This window comes from Sceloporus occidentalis, unplaced genomic scaffold, assembly GCF_023333645.1.
Source record: "Sceloporus occidentalis isolate IW3139 unplaced genomic scaffold, rSceOcc1.0.p SCAF_4, whole genome shotgun sequence".
Taxonomy (NCBI): Eukaryota; Metazoa; Chordata; class Lepidosauria; order Squamata; family Phrynosomatidae; genus Sceloporus; species Sceloporus occidentalis.
The window spans coordinates 69,438,160-69,454,224 of NW_028316984.1; the positions used below are offsets into that span (position 1 = coordinate 69,438,160).

The following is a 16,065-nucleotide window of genomic DNA, read 5'->3' on the forward strand; positions in this document are numbered from 1 at the left end:
GCACAGAGATCCCTAATTGCAATTAGTGAGGGGTTTCCCCCCTGAAATCCTAGCAGTGAGAAATATAAAGAGGAGGAAAATACTAACAGCAGAACATCCCACAAAGTTTAATGCAAAGAACTGTTGAGATGATTCTGTAGACCAATGTTTAGTAATGTCTATACTTTGTGTATCTTCATATGGATATATCATGTATTGTAACAGGAACAAGCCTATTCCTAGAAAGAGGTCCAATCATGACTTTTTCCTAACTGGAAGCAGTATGTACTGCTTGGTGTTGCTGTCAGACAAAAACCTGACAATACCCTACTATTTCATACAGGCTTTCACAGTAAAACTGGGATCTAAAGTGAAACGGTGTTAAATGGGTAATGCTTATTTCTGTGACCAATATGACATTATGTCTTCTTACAGCTATTGCCATCCAAGCAGCAAGAGTTGCTAGCCATCCAGGCTAAAAAGTAAAGAAGAACTTAAGTGAGAGGAAATCATAATTACTTTAAACCACAAAGTAAAAATGGTTACACTTCTTCTTGGAAAAGTACCTTTACAAGAAAGAAGTTTTTATCTTTCATGACCTGTCAAAGCTCATTTTAACAAATCACCCTAACTTACTATCCTGCATGGTAGAAAGCAGCAAGAAAAAGGTAAAACAGGCATGGAATAATGCTTTTCTCAAGTTGATGTCACACTGCAACTCCCAATGTTATTCATTGCAGCTGGAGGCCTGAGTAATTCCCACCCCTGTTCATGACATGATAATTTAATTTAAGATTACTAAATACAACTCTACAAAAATACCTTCCCTACCTAATAGCTGGACAAAGAGTAAATGCTGCATGTCTGAAGACTATCACTTAACTTCTGAATTACAATGGCCAAATGAATCAGGAGTAGCAGCATGGAACTTCTGAAAGAAATGAAACATATCCAATTCAGAGTTCTCATTCAAGCAGAATATTATACGTCACCCTCCTCAAATGCCCCTACTCATGATGCCTATGCCTGCAGAAAAATGGCTGTATTAATTCAGTGACTCAAATGTGTTCTCTGGACTATTTCATTTCCTGAAAAGATTGGCTTTCTAATGGACAAAGGCAATAATCTATCACAAGAAATAGCAAGAAGAGAGAGAGAGAAAGAGAGACAGGGAGGGACTAATAAACACATTTGTATGTGCAAACAAATTTTGCACACCCAAATATAAGGTAGTGGGAGAGAGAGAGAGATCAACTGAATAATACAAAGTCAAGATTAAAGCACGACTGATGTAAAGCAAGAGTGTGAGAAAAATAATTAAAGTGGAGGAAGCAAGAGGGATGGGTGTTAGCAGAGGGCCCTGTTCATGAGACGTGGTGGAAAGAGGACAGGGGAAGGGTTGGCAAGGATAGTCCAGGAGAGGGAGATTTGTTTAAAGCCAAGAAAGATGCGGAGGAAAGAGGATAGGAGAAGGGTCGGTGAGGATGGCTTGGGAGAGTGAGGTTTACGTAAAGAGAAGAAAGATGCACCGGAAGGAGGACAAGGGCAAGACTGAGGAGATTGCGGGACATGAGAAAGAGGACATGGGACAGGACAGAGTGATTGAGGAAGCTGAGGATGTGGTGAGAACCTGAGTAAAAGAGATTAAAAAGAGCTAATTTGAATGTGTAGGAATTCTAAATTTGATATTGATATTTGGGGGAAAGAGGTTTAAAATAGTATAATAACTTTAATTAATTCAATAAGTAGGTAAAATTATCATTAAGGGGAATATATAGAAATAATTTTATTAAATGAACTAACAGTAATTTTGTAAAGTATTTTGATTATTTTGGGTCTGTGTGCTTAAATTGAATATCTGGCCTATGTGATCTAAACAGATTAATTAATTAATGAGTATTCGAATCAAGCAATACAGATAAGATACTAATTAATTGTGGATTTAAGAGATTAAGTGTTAAGAATGTGAATAATTATCTAAATTCTGGTAATTCATTTTATTTCAATTGACTGTTTTGGGGGAGATTTAATTGTATTCTGGGGGAAATTAATTCGTGTCTGTTTGATTTAAAGGATTATATATGGGCCAGATTATTTTGAACGAATTAATGGAAATAAGTGTATTAACCTGACTAATTTGGTAAGCATTTTGATTACTTTGATTTTGTTATTATAGATTACTGTTTTGGCAATTGTGGTAAACCAACAAATTAACAAATTAATAACTGATTTTTGGGGAAGGAAACATCCAATAACTTAGTAATGGCCTCAGGAGCAAAAATAAATAAATAATAATCTTAGGTTGCAACATCCACTCAAAGACGTGGTTCTACCGATGCCTCTTCCTCTAAAGCTGCTGATTCAGCCACGATACTATTAGAGGAATTCAAAAAATTCAAAGAGGAGATGTGTCAGGAAATGAAACAGGAATTAAAATTGTCAAGAAAGGAAGCTAGAGAGGATTTGCAAAGAGAACTAGGTGCATTTGGAAAGAAGCTGGATAAAATCACCAAAGGTGTATCCGGTCTTCAGGTGGAAATTAAGAAACTTAAAGTGAAAACAGACGACTTAGAGAGCACTTCAAAGGAACTGTCAGAGAGTCAGAAAAGTATGGATTTCAGAATTTTAGTTCAGGAAACTTGTTATAGAGAGAAATACCTTAAACTGAGAGGGATTCCTGAAAGATAAAGGAAGATTTATAGGATCGAACGTGTTTAGAATTAGCGAACTATATAGAAGCTATGGCAGCTGAAATGAGCCAAGCCATAGATAAGATCTTTAGAATTAACTCAAAAGTGGCTAGAAAGAAGAAATTGCTGAGAGACGTTGTTGTGTCATTGTGGTGAATAAGCGGAGAGGTCAAATTCTACGTAAAAGCTATGTTACCGATTTGGTGACTGATGAAATATAAGTTCTTCAAAAATCCCCTTGAAATTTTGAGGAAGAGACAAGATTACAGATTTTTAACTCAAGAGTTAATGAAGAGGTCAATTCCATACTCTTGGGAAAGGATAGAAGGAATATCAGTTTTCTTCAAACAAAAAAAAGATATACAATAAATTCCATACAGAAAGCTAAAGAAATTTTGAAGAGATTACATGCAGACAAGGAGCGCCCAGGAAGAACTTCATATGACAACTCCAAGTGCAGAAAGGAAAAAGACCAAGGAAGAGGTGAGAGAACCAAAGAATGGCAGAAAGATATAAGTAAACTTATTTGGAACAATAAGAGGACTAGAATTAAATGGAAGACTATGATAAGACGATGAGAAGATTGAGGAGGATTTACAGACATATTATCAAGCAAATGTGATAAATTGGCTAACAGATTGGATAAATTTGGAAAATACATCTCTATTAAATTTGGAAGGATTCAATAATAGATTTGGATGGCATGGATACATCTGGTACGATAAGGTAAGAGTCCATAACGAATTCAAACATCATGTTATTAGACGTTCTTTGTTAAGGATATGGCGGAAGATTAAGAAAATGTATAGAAAAATTCCACTTTGGCTCTCAGTGCACGGAGCTTTCATAGGAAGATGAAAATCTGTTGACAAGTGGTTTACTTATAAAGATATAAAGAAAATATAATACAGCTAAAACCTATGGATGAATTGGTGCTACTAGACCCAAAAGTGCATTGTTTTTTCTATATACAACTAAAAGAACAATTTAAGATTGACATTAATCTAGAAGAACTAGAGGAAGATCTATCTGAATTTGACAAAATTTTGCTTAATAAAGAACCAAAAAAAAATAATATCACAGATATATGAAATTCTATGAGACTACGATCAGGAATAAGACAATATTTCTGGGGTCATGATAAAATGGGCATCTGATTGTGGACAGACTATTGACTTTGAAAGCTGGCAATATGCAAGAAACAAAACAAAGACATTCACACAATCTCAGAATTTAAGAGAAAACTAGTGGAAAATGGAGCAATGTTGGCATCTGACTCCAAACAGATTGGCAAAAATTTACTCTAAAACCTCTGAATCCTGCTGGAAATGTCACAAGATATGAGAGACTTGGATCCATGTATGATGGAGATGTCCAAAGTTGGTTAAATATTGGAAACAAGTTCATATTTTAATAGAAAAGATGTTACAGATTAAGTATGAAATGCGGCCAGAAATATATTTGTTGAATATGTTAAATAAGATATGCCCAAATATGGAAAGAAAGTATTGGAGAGTTATTTTATATTTAATAACCGCTGCAAGATTAACAATAGCTCAACACTGGAAAAGTTCAGAAACATCACAAATAGATGAATAGTTATTTAAATTAACAGATATGATAGAAATGGAAAAAATTGAGAGCGTGCTTAAGACCTAAGGATAAGGTTACAAATAGTCGAATTCTGTAAAGAAAGATGGAAATAAGAGCAGGAATCTATTTTTATTGTGTTAAAGTACATATAAGTAATAGGACTATGTAGAACAAGCTTACTGAGGATAAATCCTAGGAAATGGTATTATTGTACATGAAGAATCAATGTTGAAATCTTACCATTTTATGTAAGTCATTGAAGGGAAGAAGGAAATTACTTGTACAAAAACTTTAAAGGGTATTTTTCTAATATGTGGAATTGAGCCCTCTGTAATACAAAGTGTTTATGTTTGTCCAACTGTATTTTTTATTTTATAAAAATTTTAATTAAAAAAAAGATTGACTTTCTAATGCACAAAGGCAAGGGGAGAGAGAGAGAGAGAGATTGAGAGAGCTCAACTGAAGAATACAAAGACAAGATTAAAGCATGAGTAATGTTAAGCAAGAGTGTGAGAAAAATAATTAAAGTGGAAGAAGCAAGAGGGATGAGTGTTAGAGGAGGGCCCTGTTCATGAGCTGGGAGCCCAAGGGCAAAGTATTTGAGGCTACTAATAAAGTTAAAAATGAATTGAGGTAGCCAAGGTCAGAGGAACAGCAGGTCGTATGTGATATCACAATTATTCTCAGAAGAAGAGCAGGGGTATTGTTCTGGGTTTGAAAAAGATCCAAGTAAAATAACGAATTCTCAATTCAAGCCACAACCAATGACCAAAGCTTCCAAAATTAACTATGGTATCGGGAACACTGTCAGACCCAGACCACACCATGTACCTTCAGTGAGTGAGCCAGTGATATTCCAGGCCGAATGTCCAAGCAGAAAACACAACAAAGACCAAATCATTCAACATCTCACACAAGAAAATTGAAGTCTTAAAAAAGGTTATTTAGCTATTCAAAAAAGCTATGAAGATCTTAAAACAGAATACAAGTACCAAGGGGAAAAGATTAAACGTTTTGAAAATGTCGTAAAATGTTTGACAGAACCGGTAAGGGAGACCACGATATCTACAGATGTCTTAATTAGAAATTATAATGTTACACTTTAAAAGTTAAGTTCAAATATATCTAAAATTTAAGTTTAAATACAGATGACACTGCTTATAGTATGGCTGTAATTAAATGTAGAGCACCAAAAAATAAATTTAATGTACAAAGGGCATATTAAGACTTCAGATGGAATTTAAGACTTCATATGGAATACCGGAGCAGTATAAAGTGTTGGTTATTACCTTTAAAGCCCTTCATGGCTTGGGCCCATGTTACTTGAGGGAATGCCTCTCCCTACACAATCCGCCCCGCACTCTCAAAACATCTGAGAATTTATTAGAATACTATAAGCCCAGGTTAATGTCACCTTCCCATAGATCGTTTACGGCCACAGCCCCCAAACTATGGAACAGCCTACCGGAAGAGATCTGTCTTATCACCACCTTAGATGCCTTTAAGAAGGCACTTAAGACGGATCTCTTCCGGCGGGCTTATCCATCCGATCTCTTCCGGCGGGCTTTTCCATCCGACCTCTTATAGGAGATCTTTAAGATAAAATGCTTCACTTCTGGTTATGATGTATGTTTTCTAGATGGTTTAACTATTTTATTGAACTAATAATAATGTCAGTGTTTTATTGATTTTATTTAATATATGAACTGTTATTTTATTGATATAATCCCGCCTCAATCCACAGGGAGAGGAGGGAAAATACAAATAAAATTATTATTATTATTATTATTATTATTATTATTATTATTATTATTATTATATTTAACCATAATTATCTGAAAAATCTATCTTAGAAGGACAGTTTATCTCTTATCTGTTGTTTTAATTTAGAACAGACTTACAAGGTTAAAAAATGTTGTTCATCCCTGAAGCCTATGCTGAAAATCTTTGCCACTGCAGTAGCATCTGCCATTCTGTGAAACCACGGAAATAAAATGCTATTTATAAGCAAGAAAAAATAGGGATCATCAGAATTTTCATTTGACACTTCAGGATACAAAAAAAAGAAGATTATTTTATGGGTAGGGACCCTTCCCTTAAACCCTAAATGAAGTGGTATTGCTATCATATTTCTCTTGTGAGTGGTTTGAGTTGGCACAAAGTTTGTATAACCAGCTAAATAACTTATTAAATAAAGCATCACAGTTCACAAATTAGAATTTCTCCCTTAAAAGTCAAATTTTAATTCAAGGCTCTTCATAATTGTGTAAATAATAAAAGATGAAATTAGGACATATACTTGAAAAAAAACACCACACTTTTTTCTAATTCAGTTAAAATGTCCATGTTTCTACTGTGAACCTTTGGCTTTCCAATTTCCAAGGAATTGGGCCAAGCATAGTACCAGGTTCCATTCTCCATTCTGTTTTGTGCTATCAAACGGAGACAATGACATCAAGATAAAGTCTATCATAGGATTCCCTGAAGCACAGGATGAGCAGAAGACTTAGCAAGCAGGATCCTGGAACACACCAGTTGAACCAAGAGAATTCTGCATGGGAGGAAAGAAAGGAAAAAGACTGATTATTAGGTATTTATTACCACAATAAAGCTACAAGACATCACAGTTTAGGCTGAGGGAATCACTTCAAAGAAAAAGAAAGCACATTCTAGGTTTTCAAGACATTTTGGGGAGACAAACTCTTAAAAGTCCTTCAGTTTTCCTGAGAAATAAGGGAATACTTTTTTATTATTATTATTATTTTATTTTTCATTTTTTATTTATTTATGATTAACAAGACATACAAAATTTATAGAAACATAAAACATATAAAACAAATAAAACATATAAAACATATTTACACTGCGATATATTTAATCGTCATTAACCAACCAACAAACAAGACAAAACTAAAAATGATATATATATATATATATATATATATATATATATATATATATATATATATAATGTCTGTGCACTAGATACCTCTGTTTTGAGAGCGTGATTAGGTTATTTAAATGGGTGTACGACATTTTCTTTCTGTCGTCATCCGTTACTTATAAATTATTTTGCGGCATGTCTATTATTCCGTTAGGGTTGTTATTGCTTAATTCCTTTCTCTTTTCATTCCCATAACTTATTCATTTTTTCCCATTTTCTTTGGAAGTTTTGGTCTGTCTTTCCGTTAATCATCATAGTTATTTCATCCATTTCCCTCAGTTCATTTACCTTTATTATCCATTCTTTCTTTAAATCTTGTTTCCCCCCTTTCCAATACTTAGCAAATGTTAAGCGTGCTGCAGTTATTATATACAGTAAAACATCTATTTCTTCACGGCAAAGTTTTCCCTTAAGGTCTTCAGTAATATTTAGTAAATACATTTGGGGTTTCTTTTCTATTTCCCATTGTGTGGCATATTGAATTGTTCGGTGAATTTCTCCCCAAATTTTTTTCGCACACTTACACTCCCACCACATATGAAACAAGGTTGCATTGTTCTCACCACATTTCCAGCCATTGTTATCTTTCACATTTTTAATCTTAGCTAATTTTTGTGGGGATAGATGCCATCTGTATAGCAATTTGTAATAATTTTCCACTAGATTAGCACTTTTAGTAAACTTTAAAAAAAAATTCCAGGGATTTTCCCAGTTGCTCAATGGAATAGATTCTTTAATATCTTGCATCCATTTGATCATGTTTCCTTTTAACAGTTCTCCTTCTAATTCAATATCTAGTAACATTTCATATACTTTTGATATCATATGTTTTTGTCCCTTAAACAGTATTTTGTCCAAAGCATTCAGTTCTGTTTTGATACCCATATCTTTTTTATCCTTATTGTATCTTCCTTTTAGTTTATAATAAAACAGCCAATTAATTTCTTTCCCTTCTTTTTTAAGTTGTTCCATCGTTTTGATTTCTTGCCCTTTCCCTGTTTTGATAAGGATATCAGAATATGTAATCCATTTCTTATTTAACGGTTCTTCTGACTTATAGAATGCTTCCTGAATTGAAGTCCATCCTAGTATTTTGGTATACCAGAACTTCTTATATTTTCCCCAAACATTAATCAGAGTTCTCCTAATAAAATGTTTATTCCATTCTTTAAGATCTTGCCTTTCATAACAGAGATAGGCATGCAAGCCCAGAAATAAGGGAATATTGAAAACCTGAAGTGTTCCTATAGATTGCATGACTTAAAAGAACAAAATGCAGGGCTGGCAGAACAGCCGTCTCTATTTTACATCCTTAGTTGTAGTTTGAAAACTAATGCATGTGTTATTTACATTATTAAAAGTGCTACAGGTATTAATGATTTTAATTTAAGAAGATGCAATACTGTGAGATGCAATACTGTGAGATAACATGATGACAGGCTTGTTGTGGAACTTCGTAAAATAAGATTAAAGTTGGTTCATACTTTTTTGGCTGGTTCAGTAAAGGCTTCAGTTCATTCAGAAAGCAAGAAACACAGAGGAGAGTGGGAAAGAATCTTGATTTCTTTTTTGAATTGAGCCTGGTAGGAAATAGAGCTTCTTTATGGCCTCCCATTATTCAAATACAAATTAGGCGTTTAATAAAACAAAGCTGTTTCAGGGAAAGCTAGACATGGGAAAGCCATAGGTGCAAACTCAGTCCAAAATTCAAAAAGAATCAAAGAATCATAGATTTGTAGAGTTGGAAGAGACCACAAGGGCCATCCAGTCTAACCCCCTGCCATGCAGGAACTCTCAATCAAAGCATCCCTGACCGATGGCCATCCAGCCTCTGCTTAAAGACCTCTAAGGAAGGAGACTCCACTACACTCCGAGGGAGTGTGTTCCACTGTCGAACAGCCCTTACTGTCAGGAAGTTCCTCCTAATGTTGAGGTGAAACCTCTTTTCCTGGAGCTTGCATCCATTGCTCTGGGTCCTGTTCTCTGGAGCAGCAGAAAACAAGCTTGCTCCCTCCTCAATATGACATCCCTTCAAATATTTAAACAGGGCTATCATATCACCTCTTAACCTTCTCTTCTCCAGGCCAAACATCCCCAGCTACCTAAGTTGTTTCTCATAGGGCATGGTTTCTAGACCCTTCATCATTTTAGTCACGCTCCTTTGGACACGCTCCAGTTTCTCAATGTCCTTTTTGAATTGTGGGGCCCAGAAATGGACACAATATTCCAGGTGGGGCCTGACCAAAGCAGAATATAGTGGCGCTATTACTTCTTTTGATCTAGACACTATAGTTTTATTGATGCAGCCTAAAATTGCATTGGCTTTTTTAGCTGCCCCATCACACTGTTGACTCATGTTCAACATGTGGTCTACTTGGACTCCTAGATCCCTTTCACATGTAGTCTCGTTCAGCCAGGTGTCCCCCATTGTTGAGCACCCTTTGGGTTTGGCCAGTCAACCAATTACAAATCCATGTATCAGTTACCTTATCTAGCCCACATTTTACAAGCTTGTTTGCAAGAATATCATGGTAAAACCTTGTCAAAGGCCTTACTGAAATCAAGATATACTATATCCACAGCAATTCCCTTCATCTACCAACGAATCTACCAATCTTCCAAAAGATTGGAAAGTATTCTGCAACAAATGGTGGCAGTGTTTTCTATGATCCATAAGGAGTGTGTGCTATGTGCCTTCAAGTCACCTGTTGACCTATGGTGACTCCATGAATTTCATAGGGTTTTCTTAAGCAAAGAATAAACACACATGGTTTTACCAGTCCCTTCCTTTGAAACATAGCCAACAGCATCTGGTATTCATTTACAGTCTCCCATCCACGTATTAACCACAGTTGACCCTGCTTAGCTTACAAGATCAGATGGGAATGGGTGCCTTTAGGGCATTTAGTCCCCCATAAGGTATACAGTCTATTTAACTAGTCCATTATTTTGATTCCTATCAGTTATACTTTTGCCACCCAATCTCTGAATACAGATACAGTGTGCCTACATCATATGTGGATGCGCCTTATGCACACCACCGCACACCAAAGCGGGCACAAGCCCCATTGTCTTTAATGGGGCCCAAGCACACACAGAATTTCCCTTACGTGGGGAGAGGGGTCCAGAAGGGAAGAGACCACTGTATTATTGTTGGGTTAAATGTCCCTTTAAGGAAATCTTCTTCTTCTTGGCTTTACTTCCTGAACGAAGATTCAGGAAGGACTCATCCGTGCTTTCTATAAGCGAGTTGATAATGTTGGATGTATCCTTCGAGCCTGTGCAATGGATTTTTCTGGTGGTGCACAGCCTGCACAGAACTGGCCTCACCCTTTAAACCAGAGGTTCGTCTGCTGAGGCCTTGACAAGCCTGGGCGGTGGCAGCGAGGTCCTCGGGTCATAGGTTTGAATAGAGTTTCCTTCTCTTAGATGGTTGACCTTACAGGGTTAGACGAGCACCATCTGCCCGGGTTTGGGATTAGAGTTTTCCTTCTCCTAGGATGGTTGCCATAAGGCTAGAGAGCCCATCCTGCCCTTTGGCGCTCTTGGTCAGACCCTTCGGTTGTGACCTGTCTGGCATGGGAGGCCTTGCCAGTGGCTATTATACCACTGCCAGCATAGCTCACAACTTCATTAGGGTACGCAACCCTCTCCCCCACACAGTCAGAGCATAGCTGGAGGGAAATAGGAGGCCAGAAGATGACAGTTAAGGAAGGAGGAGCCTCTTCCTTCAGGCTATCCCTGGTGGAGCTGGGTCTGCCTGATCACTCCCTCTCAGGCCAGATGACAGTTAAGGAGGGAGGAGTCTCTTCCTTCAGGCTAGCCCTGATGGAGCTGGGTCTGCCTGATCACTTCCTCTCAGGCCAGAAGATTATATTATGAAAATATAAAAAATTGTTATAAGGCTGTAAATGGGAGAAAACACCAGGTGCCAATCCTTTGTAATTAGTTATGTATATAAGGCCTCTGAAACCCAGAGCAGGAGTGTATTGATGATAGTGGATTGGAGATAGGAGTTGGTGTGCTGGTTTGGTGTGTAAATATAACAAACAGTTTTTTGTGGGTTTTTTGGGCTTTGTGGCCATGTTCTAGAAGAGTTTCTTCCTGATGTTTCGCCAGCATCTGTGGCTGGCATCTTCAGAGAATGCTTGCCTGGAAAAGTGTGTGTGTGTGTATATATATACACATATACACATACTCTGTGAGCCTGGGAATGCAGGAGTGAGTTGAATTTATATTGTTCTGGCCTCATGCTGGGAGGCTAATGCAAAAGAGGATTAGTGTCTGCTAATTGGTGATCATTATCTGCTGGGAAAGCCCCTGACTCTGAATGGTTTCCTATTTGCATTTGCTGAATCCTCATTTTGCTCTTCTTCAGGACTTGTGGCCAAATTTTGTTCACTTTAAGGGTTTCTTCTTTCCGGTTGAAATTATCCAGATGTTTGTAGATTTCAATGGCTTCCCTGTGCATCCTGACATGGTAGTGGTTGGCATGGTCCAGAACTTCGGTGTTTTCAAACAGTATTTTATGCCCAGGATGGTTTGTGGCATGTACTGCTCCTGCAGATTTTTCTGGCTGACCCAGTCTGCAGTGTCTCTCGTGTTCCTTGATTCTTGTTTGCACACTGAGTTTGTAGACTTGTCCACAGCTGCATGGTATGCGGTAAACTCCTGCGGCTGTTAGAGGGTCTCTCTGGTCCTTCGCTGAGTGAAGCATTTGCTGGATTTTCTTCGTCAGTTTGTAAATCATTTGAAGGTTGTGCTTCCTCACCACTTTGCCTAGTCTGTCTGTGACTCCTTTGACGTATGGTAAAAATACCTTCCCTTTGGGAGGCTACTTGTCTTCACTCCTCTGGGTTTTCCTGGGCCTGGCAGCCCTTCTGATGTCTGAGCTGGAATAACCATTGGCCTATAGAGCCCGGTCCAGGTGCTTCAGTTCATCTTCTAAGAAGTGGGGTTCACAGATGTGTTTTTGCCCGGTCTACCAGTGTTTTGATTGTGCTTCTTTTTTGTCCTGGGTGATGGTTGGAGTTCTTGTGCAGGTATCAGTCTGTATGTGTGGGTTTTTGGTATACTGTGAGACCCAAACGCTGGTTCGGTTTGCGTGACTAGGACATTCAAAAATAGCAGTGTTCCTTCCTTTTCTTTTTCATAGTGAACTGGATGTTGGAGTTAATGTTGTTCAGATGGTTCAGGAATACAGCCAGATCTTCTTCTTCATGGCTCCAGATGGTGAAAGTGTCATCCACGTATCGGAACCAAGTTGTGGGCTTTTTTGGGCACTGTTTCCAGGGCTTGCTTTTCAAAGTGTTCCATGTAAAGGTTTGCTATCACCGGGCTTAGAAGGCTTCCCATTGCTACTCCATCCCTCTGTTCGTAGAATCCATTGTCCCACTGGAAATAGCTTGTGGTGAGGCAATGTTTGAACAGGGCTGTGATGTCTTCTGGAAAAATATGTTGGATGAGTGTCATGGTGTCCATTATGGGGACTTTGGTGAGCAGGGAGACCACATCAAAGCTGATTAATATGTCTCCAGGTTTTAGTTCAAGGTTCTTGATTTTTCCTATGAAGTGAGCTGAGTCCTTGATGTAGTGGGGGGTCTGCCCTATATGGGTTTGTAATTGTGGGGTCAGAAACTTGGCAAAGTCATATGTGAGGGATGCAATGGCACTCACTACGGGTCAGAGTGGAATGGAATCCCTGTGGATCTTGGGAAGTCCATAGAGTCTTGGTGGGAGAGCCTCAGTTTTGCACAAACTTTGTCTTGTGGTTGGCTGAATTGAGGAGTTTTTGATCAGGGTGTTCGTTTTTCTGGTGATTTTGCTGGTTGGGTCTTGTTTCAGCTTTTTGTATATTGTAGGATCCAGGAGTTCCTTGATTTTTTGTTTGTATTGTTCTGTACCCATAATTACTGTGGCATTGCCTTTGTCTGCTGGGAGATTGATAATTTCTGGATCTGAATTGAGGTCCTTGATGGCTTTTCTTTCTTTTTTGGTTATGTTGCTAGGAGGTGGTTTTGCCTTGCTCAGAAGCCTTGCTGTTTCCCCTCTTATCTCTTCTGCTTCTTCCTCTGGGATATGGTGGAGGCCGGATTCAACCTGGGCAAGGATGTCCTCAACAGGGATTCTGGTGGTGGTTACTGCAAAGTTGCCTACTTTGGCCAGGATAGATGTTTCCTCATTTGAGAGTTTCCGCTGTGTGAGATTTATGATGGAAAGTATTTGTCAGAGCTTTTGTTGTACATATTGCAACTGGAAGATAAAAGCCTCCAAGGACTTTGGAAGAAGTCAATTGTGTCTGTGCCTTATTTCAGGTTGATTGCCAAATACTGCACACTGGGCTGTGCTTCTGCACTCTGCTGTTTGGGAGCTACTGTTGAGGTCAAGCACCTCAGACAGTCCTGAGCAGTGGCACCTTTGTTCGTATACCTGCAGTACACAGAGGGGAGCCAACAATTATACCTATTAACACCTTAATCTACCCTGATTAGAATGACAAAGATAATTTCCCAATAAAATAATAAATCCATTTTATAAGCATCCCAATAGGAATCTCTCATGAAGCCAGCTTGTAACCATAAGAAATAAAATTCTGTCCGATATTTAATTATCTTAATCATAAAGCAAGGAAGGGTGCATGCCTCTTAGCGGTCTGTAGTTTGTCTCATTGAAAAAAATTCTACTGTTCACTATTTTTATATAATTTCTAATATCTTTAGGTTTAAAAACCACGCAGCAAGCCTGGTTTAGTTTAATCCCATAATTTACAGGGCTAAAGATAAAGAGCAATTTATTTTCTCTAAAACCTGATATTAAAGAGAGAATTCATAGCAAACCAATACATCTATAGAAAACTACATCTCTTTAAGTACAATCAGACATTCTCCCACCAATAGACTTATTGCTATTAAATTCCATCAAAAGCTTTAGATTGTGCTGAAGTACACAACCTATACCACCTGGGCAAAATCGCTGAAGTTTTCATTATTGTCTCAGTCCCTTATGCTGTTCAGACTGACATAATAATAGAGCATGAGAATTATCCTGCTGTAAGTGGCCTGGTCTGTTGTATTTTTAAAAAAGGAACTAAGGAAAAATGGCAACTACATTTTATGGGGTTTCCAAATGTCAAGCCTATTTTGCTGCCCAAAGTGCTGCCAACCTGAGTACACTTTCAACAATGACAAACCCGGGGGGGGGGGGGGGGGATGGGACATATGGTATTGGAATGTACCAATAACACTTGAGATAGAAAATTAACAGTGGATCTTTGCCCAAGGCTACGCAGGATGCTGTACTTCATGGCTATGAACTAGGGATGCTGGAGAATTTCACTCTGCCTGCATTTTTAAACAAAGCAAACCAATTTGCACTAATATTGCAATCTCGTTTGTCTGTGGAGGCTTGCCATACAATTCAGAATGCTGGAAAATTCTGAAATGCGTGGATAACCTCCACAAACAGAAGAACCTCTCCTTTTCACAAAGTCATTTCCACACAGGGAGAGCAATGGAAATGGTAAAAGGTGTGTTTCTTTCTCTTTCTCTCTCTATTTCAAGTACTGAATAATCCCTAAAACAGCTGTCTCCTAACACTATGCTGCACGAAATGTCCTGTGAACATCAGAGGCACAACTGCAACAATATGAAGACATAAGCAAGAAGCAGTATTGTGCAGCAACAGCACCTATTACCCTGAAAGGCAATACTTTAAGAAGTGATTTTGTCCTTCAAAGAAACAGAAAAAGTTATATCTTACTGAAACTGGGATTTTTGCTTTCAGATGTACTAGCTTCATATTTTTTCAAACCTTCTGCCTTCAAGAGACACTATTTTTTTTTTTTATCTGCCTGCAGTGAATCACATGTGTGGCACAGAGGATCTTGAATTTGGTTTCGGAAGCATGCTGAGTTCACACAAAGCATATGAAATCGGCACGGGTTCAACGGTGGGCCTCAACTTTAGCTCATATGCACTGGTAGCCTTAGGACAAATGCAGCACTCTCTTGTGGCTGCACTTTGCAAAGGAAGACGGGGGAACAGCTCTCTTTGGGGGAGATTTTTCTGTTATTGCAGGTTTTCTCACTAGAGAACCCCTGATAAGTTTCCAAGGAATTTGCTGCTTTGAAAACCATCATATCCATTGCCTCTATGAAATGATGGAAGCAACAGCTGGTGGCAATAGGAAGCAGTGCTAGATTTAAGATTACCATGTAGGAACAATACCAACATTGAATCTCCATGCTGAATGAAAAACACAGTTAAAGCACACAGAGGTTCAGTTGATCCTATATATTTTTCCTTAGAGGCAAGTCTAATTAAGTTCAAAGGTGGCTTATGTATGGAAAGGCTTAATGTTTTTGACGTAATCTCAAATTAATTTTCACAGCCATAAAACAAATCCACAGGACAGGATAGGAGGAAAACCTGCGCCAGTAACTGTCCTTTGTGCTCTCACCCCTTCAAATAGAGGTAGAATGTTTCAATTTGTTGTGCAAGAATTTTGTCTTCTCATTTGTAAACATTACGTTTCCAATGCAATTCAGATTCAGAAACCTCTGAAACATACTGAATAATCATTACCTGGGAAGAGACTGCCTAATGAAATTTCATGTCAGTTTTGACTTCTGTGATGAGCAGAATGATTTTCAAAGGTAGGTTTGTAGCTCTGGGGTTTACTTTCCTGTATCTCTGCTCCAATGTATCAAGTCATGTATATATCTTTATAATTGAGGATCTTATCTAGTTCCTTTATACCTGCCCTTCCAACTCCTAGCAATTTTCTGGTTTCCTGACTGCAGTCTTCATTATGATTAATGAATTTGAAAAGATATAGAAAATCTTTTGACTATTTTGATGT

General features: G+C 37.9%; 1 protein-coding gene across 1 annotated transcript in view; it reads right to left on the bottom strand.

Annotated features, from left to right (window-relative positions):
• Positions 1-6,085: 6,085 nt before the first annotated feature.
• The window catches only part of LOC149313968 (solute carrier family 49 member 4-like), a 122,634-nt gene continuing 112,654 nt past the window's right edge, over positions 6,086-16,065 (bottom strand). Inside the window, exon 9 of the mRNA XM_089523335.1 lies at positions 6,086-6,813. Within this exon, the coding sequence (XP_089379461.1) occupies positions 6,698-6,813 (116 nt within the window). The 3' untranslated portion in view covers positions 6,086-6,697. The remainder of the gene's footprint in view (positions 6,814-16,065) is intronic.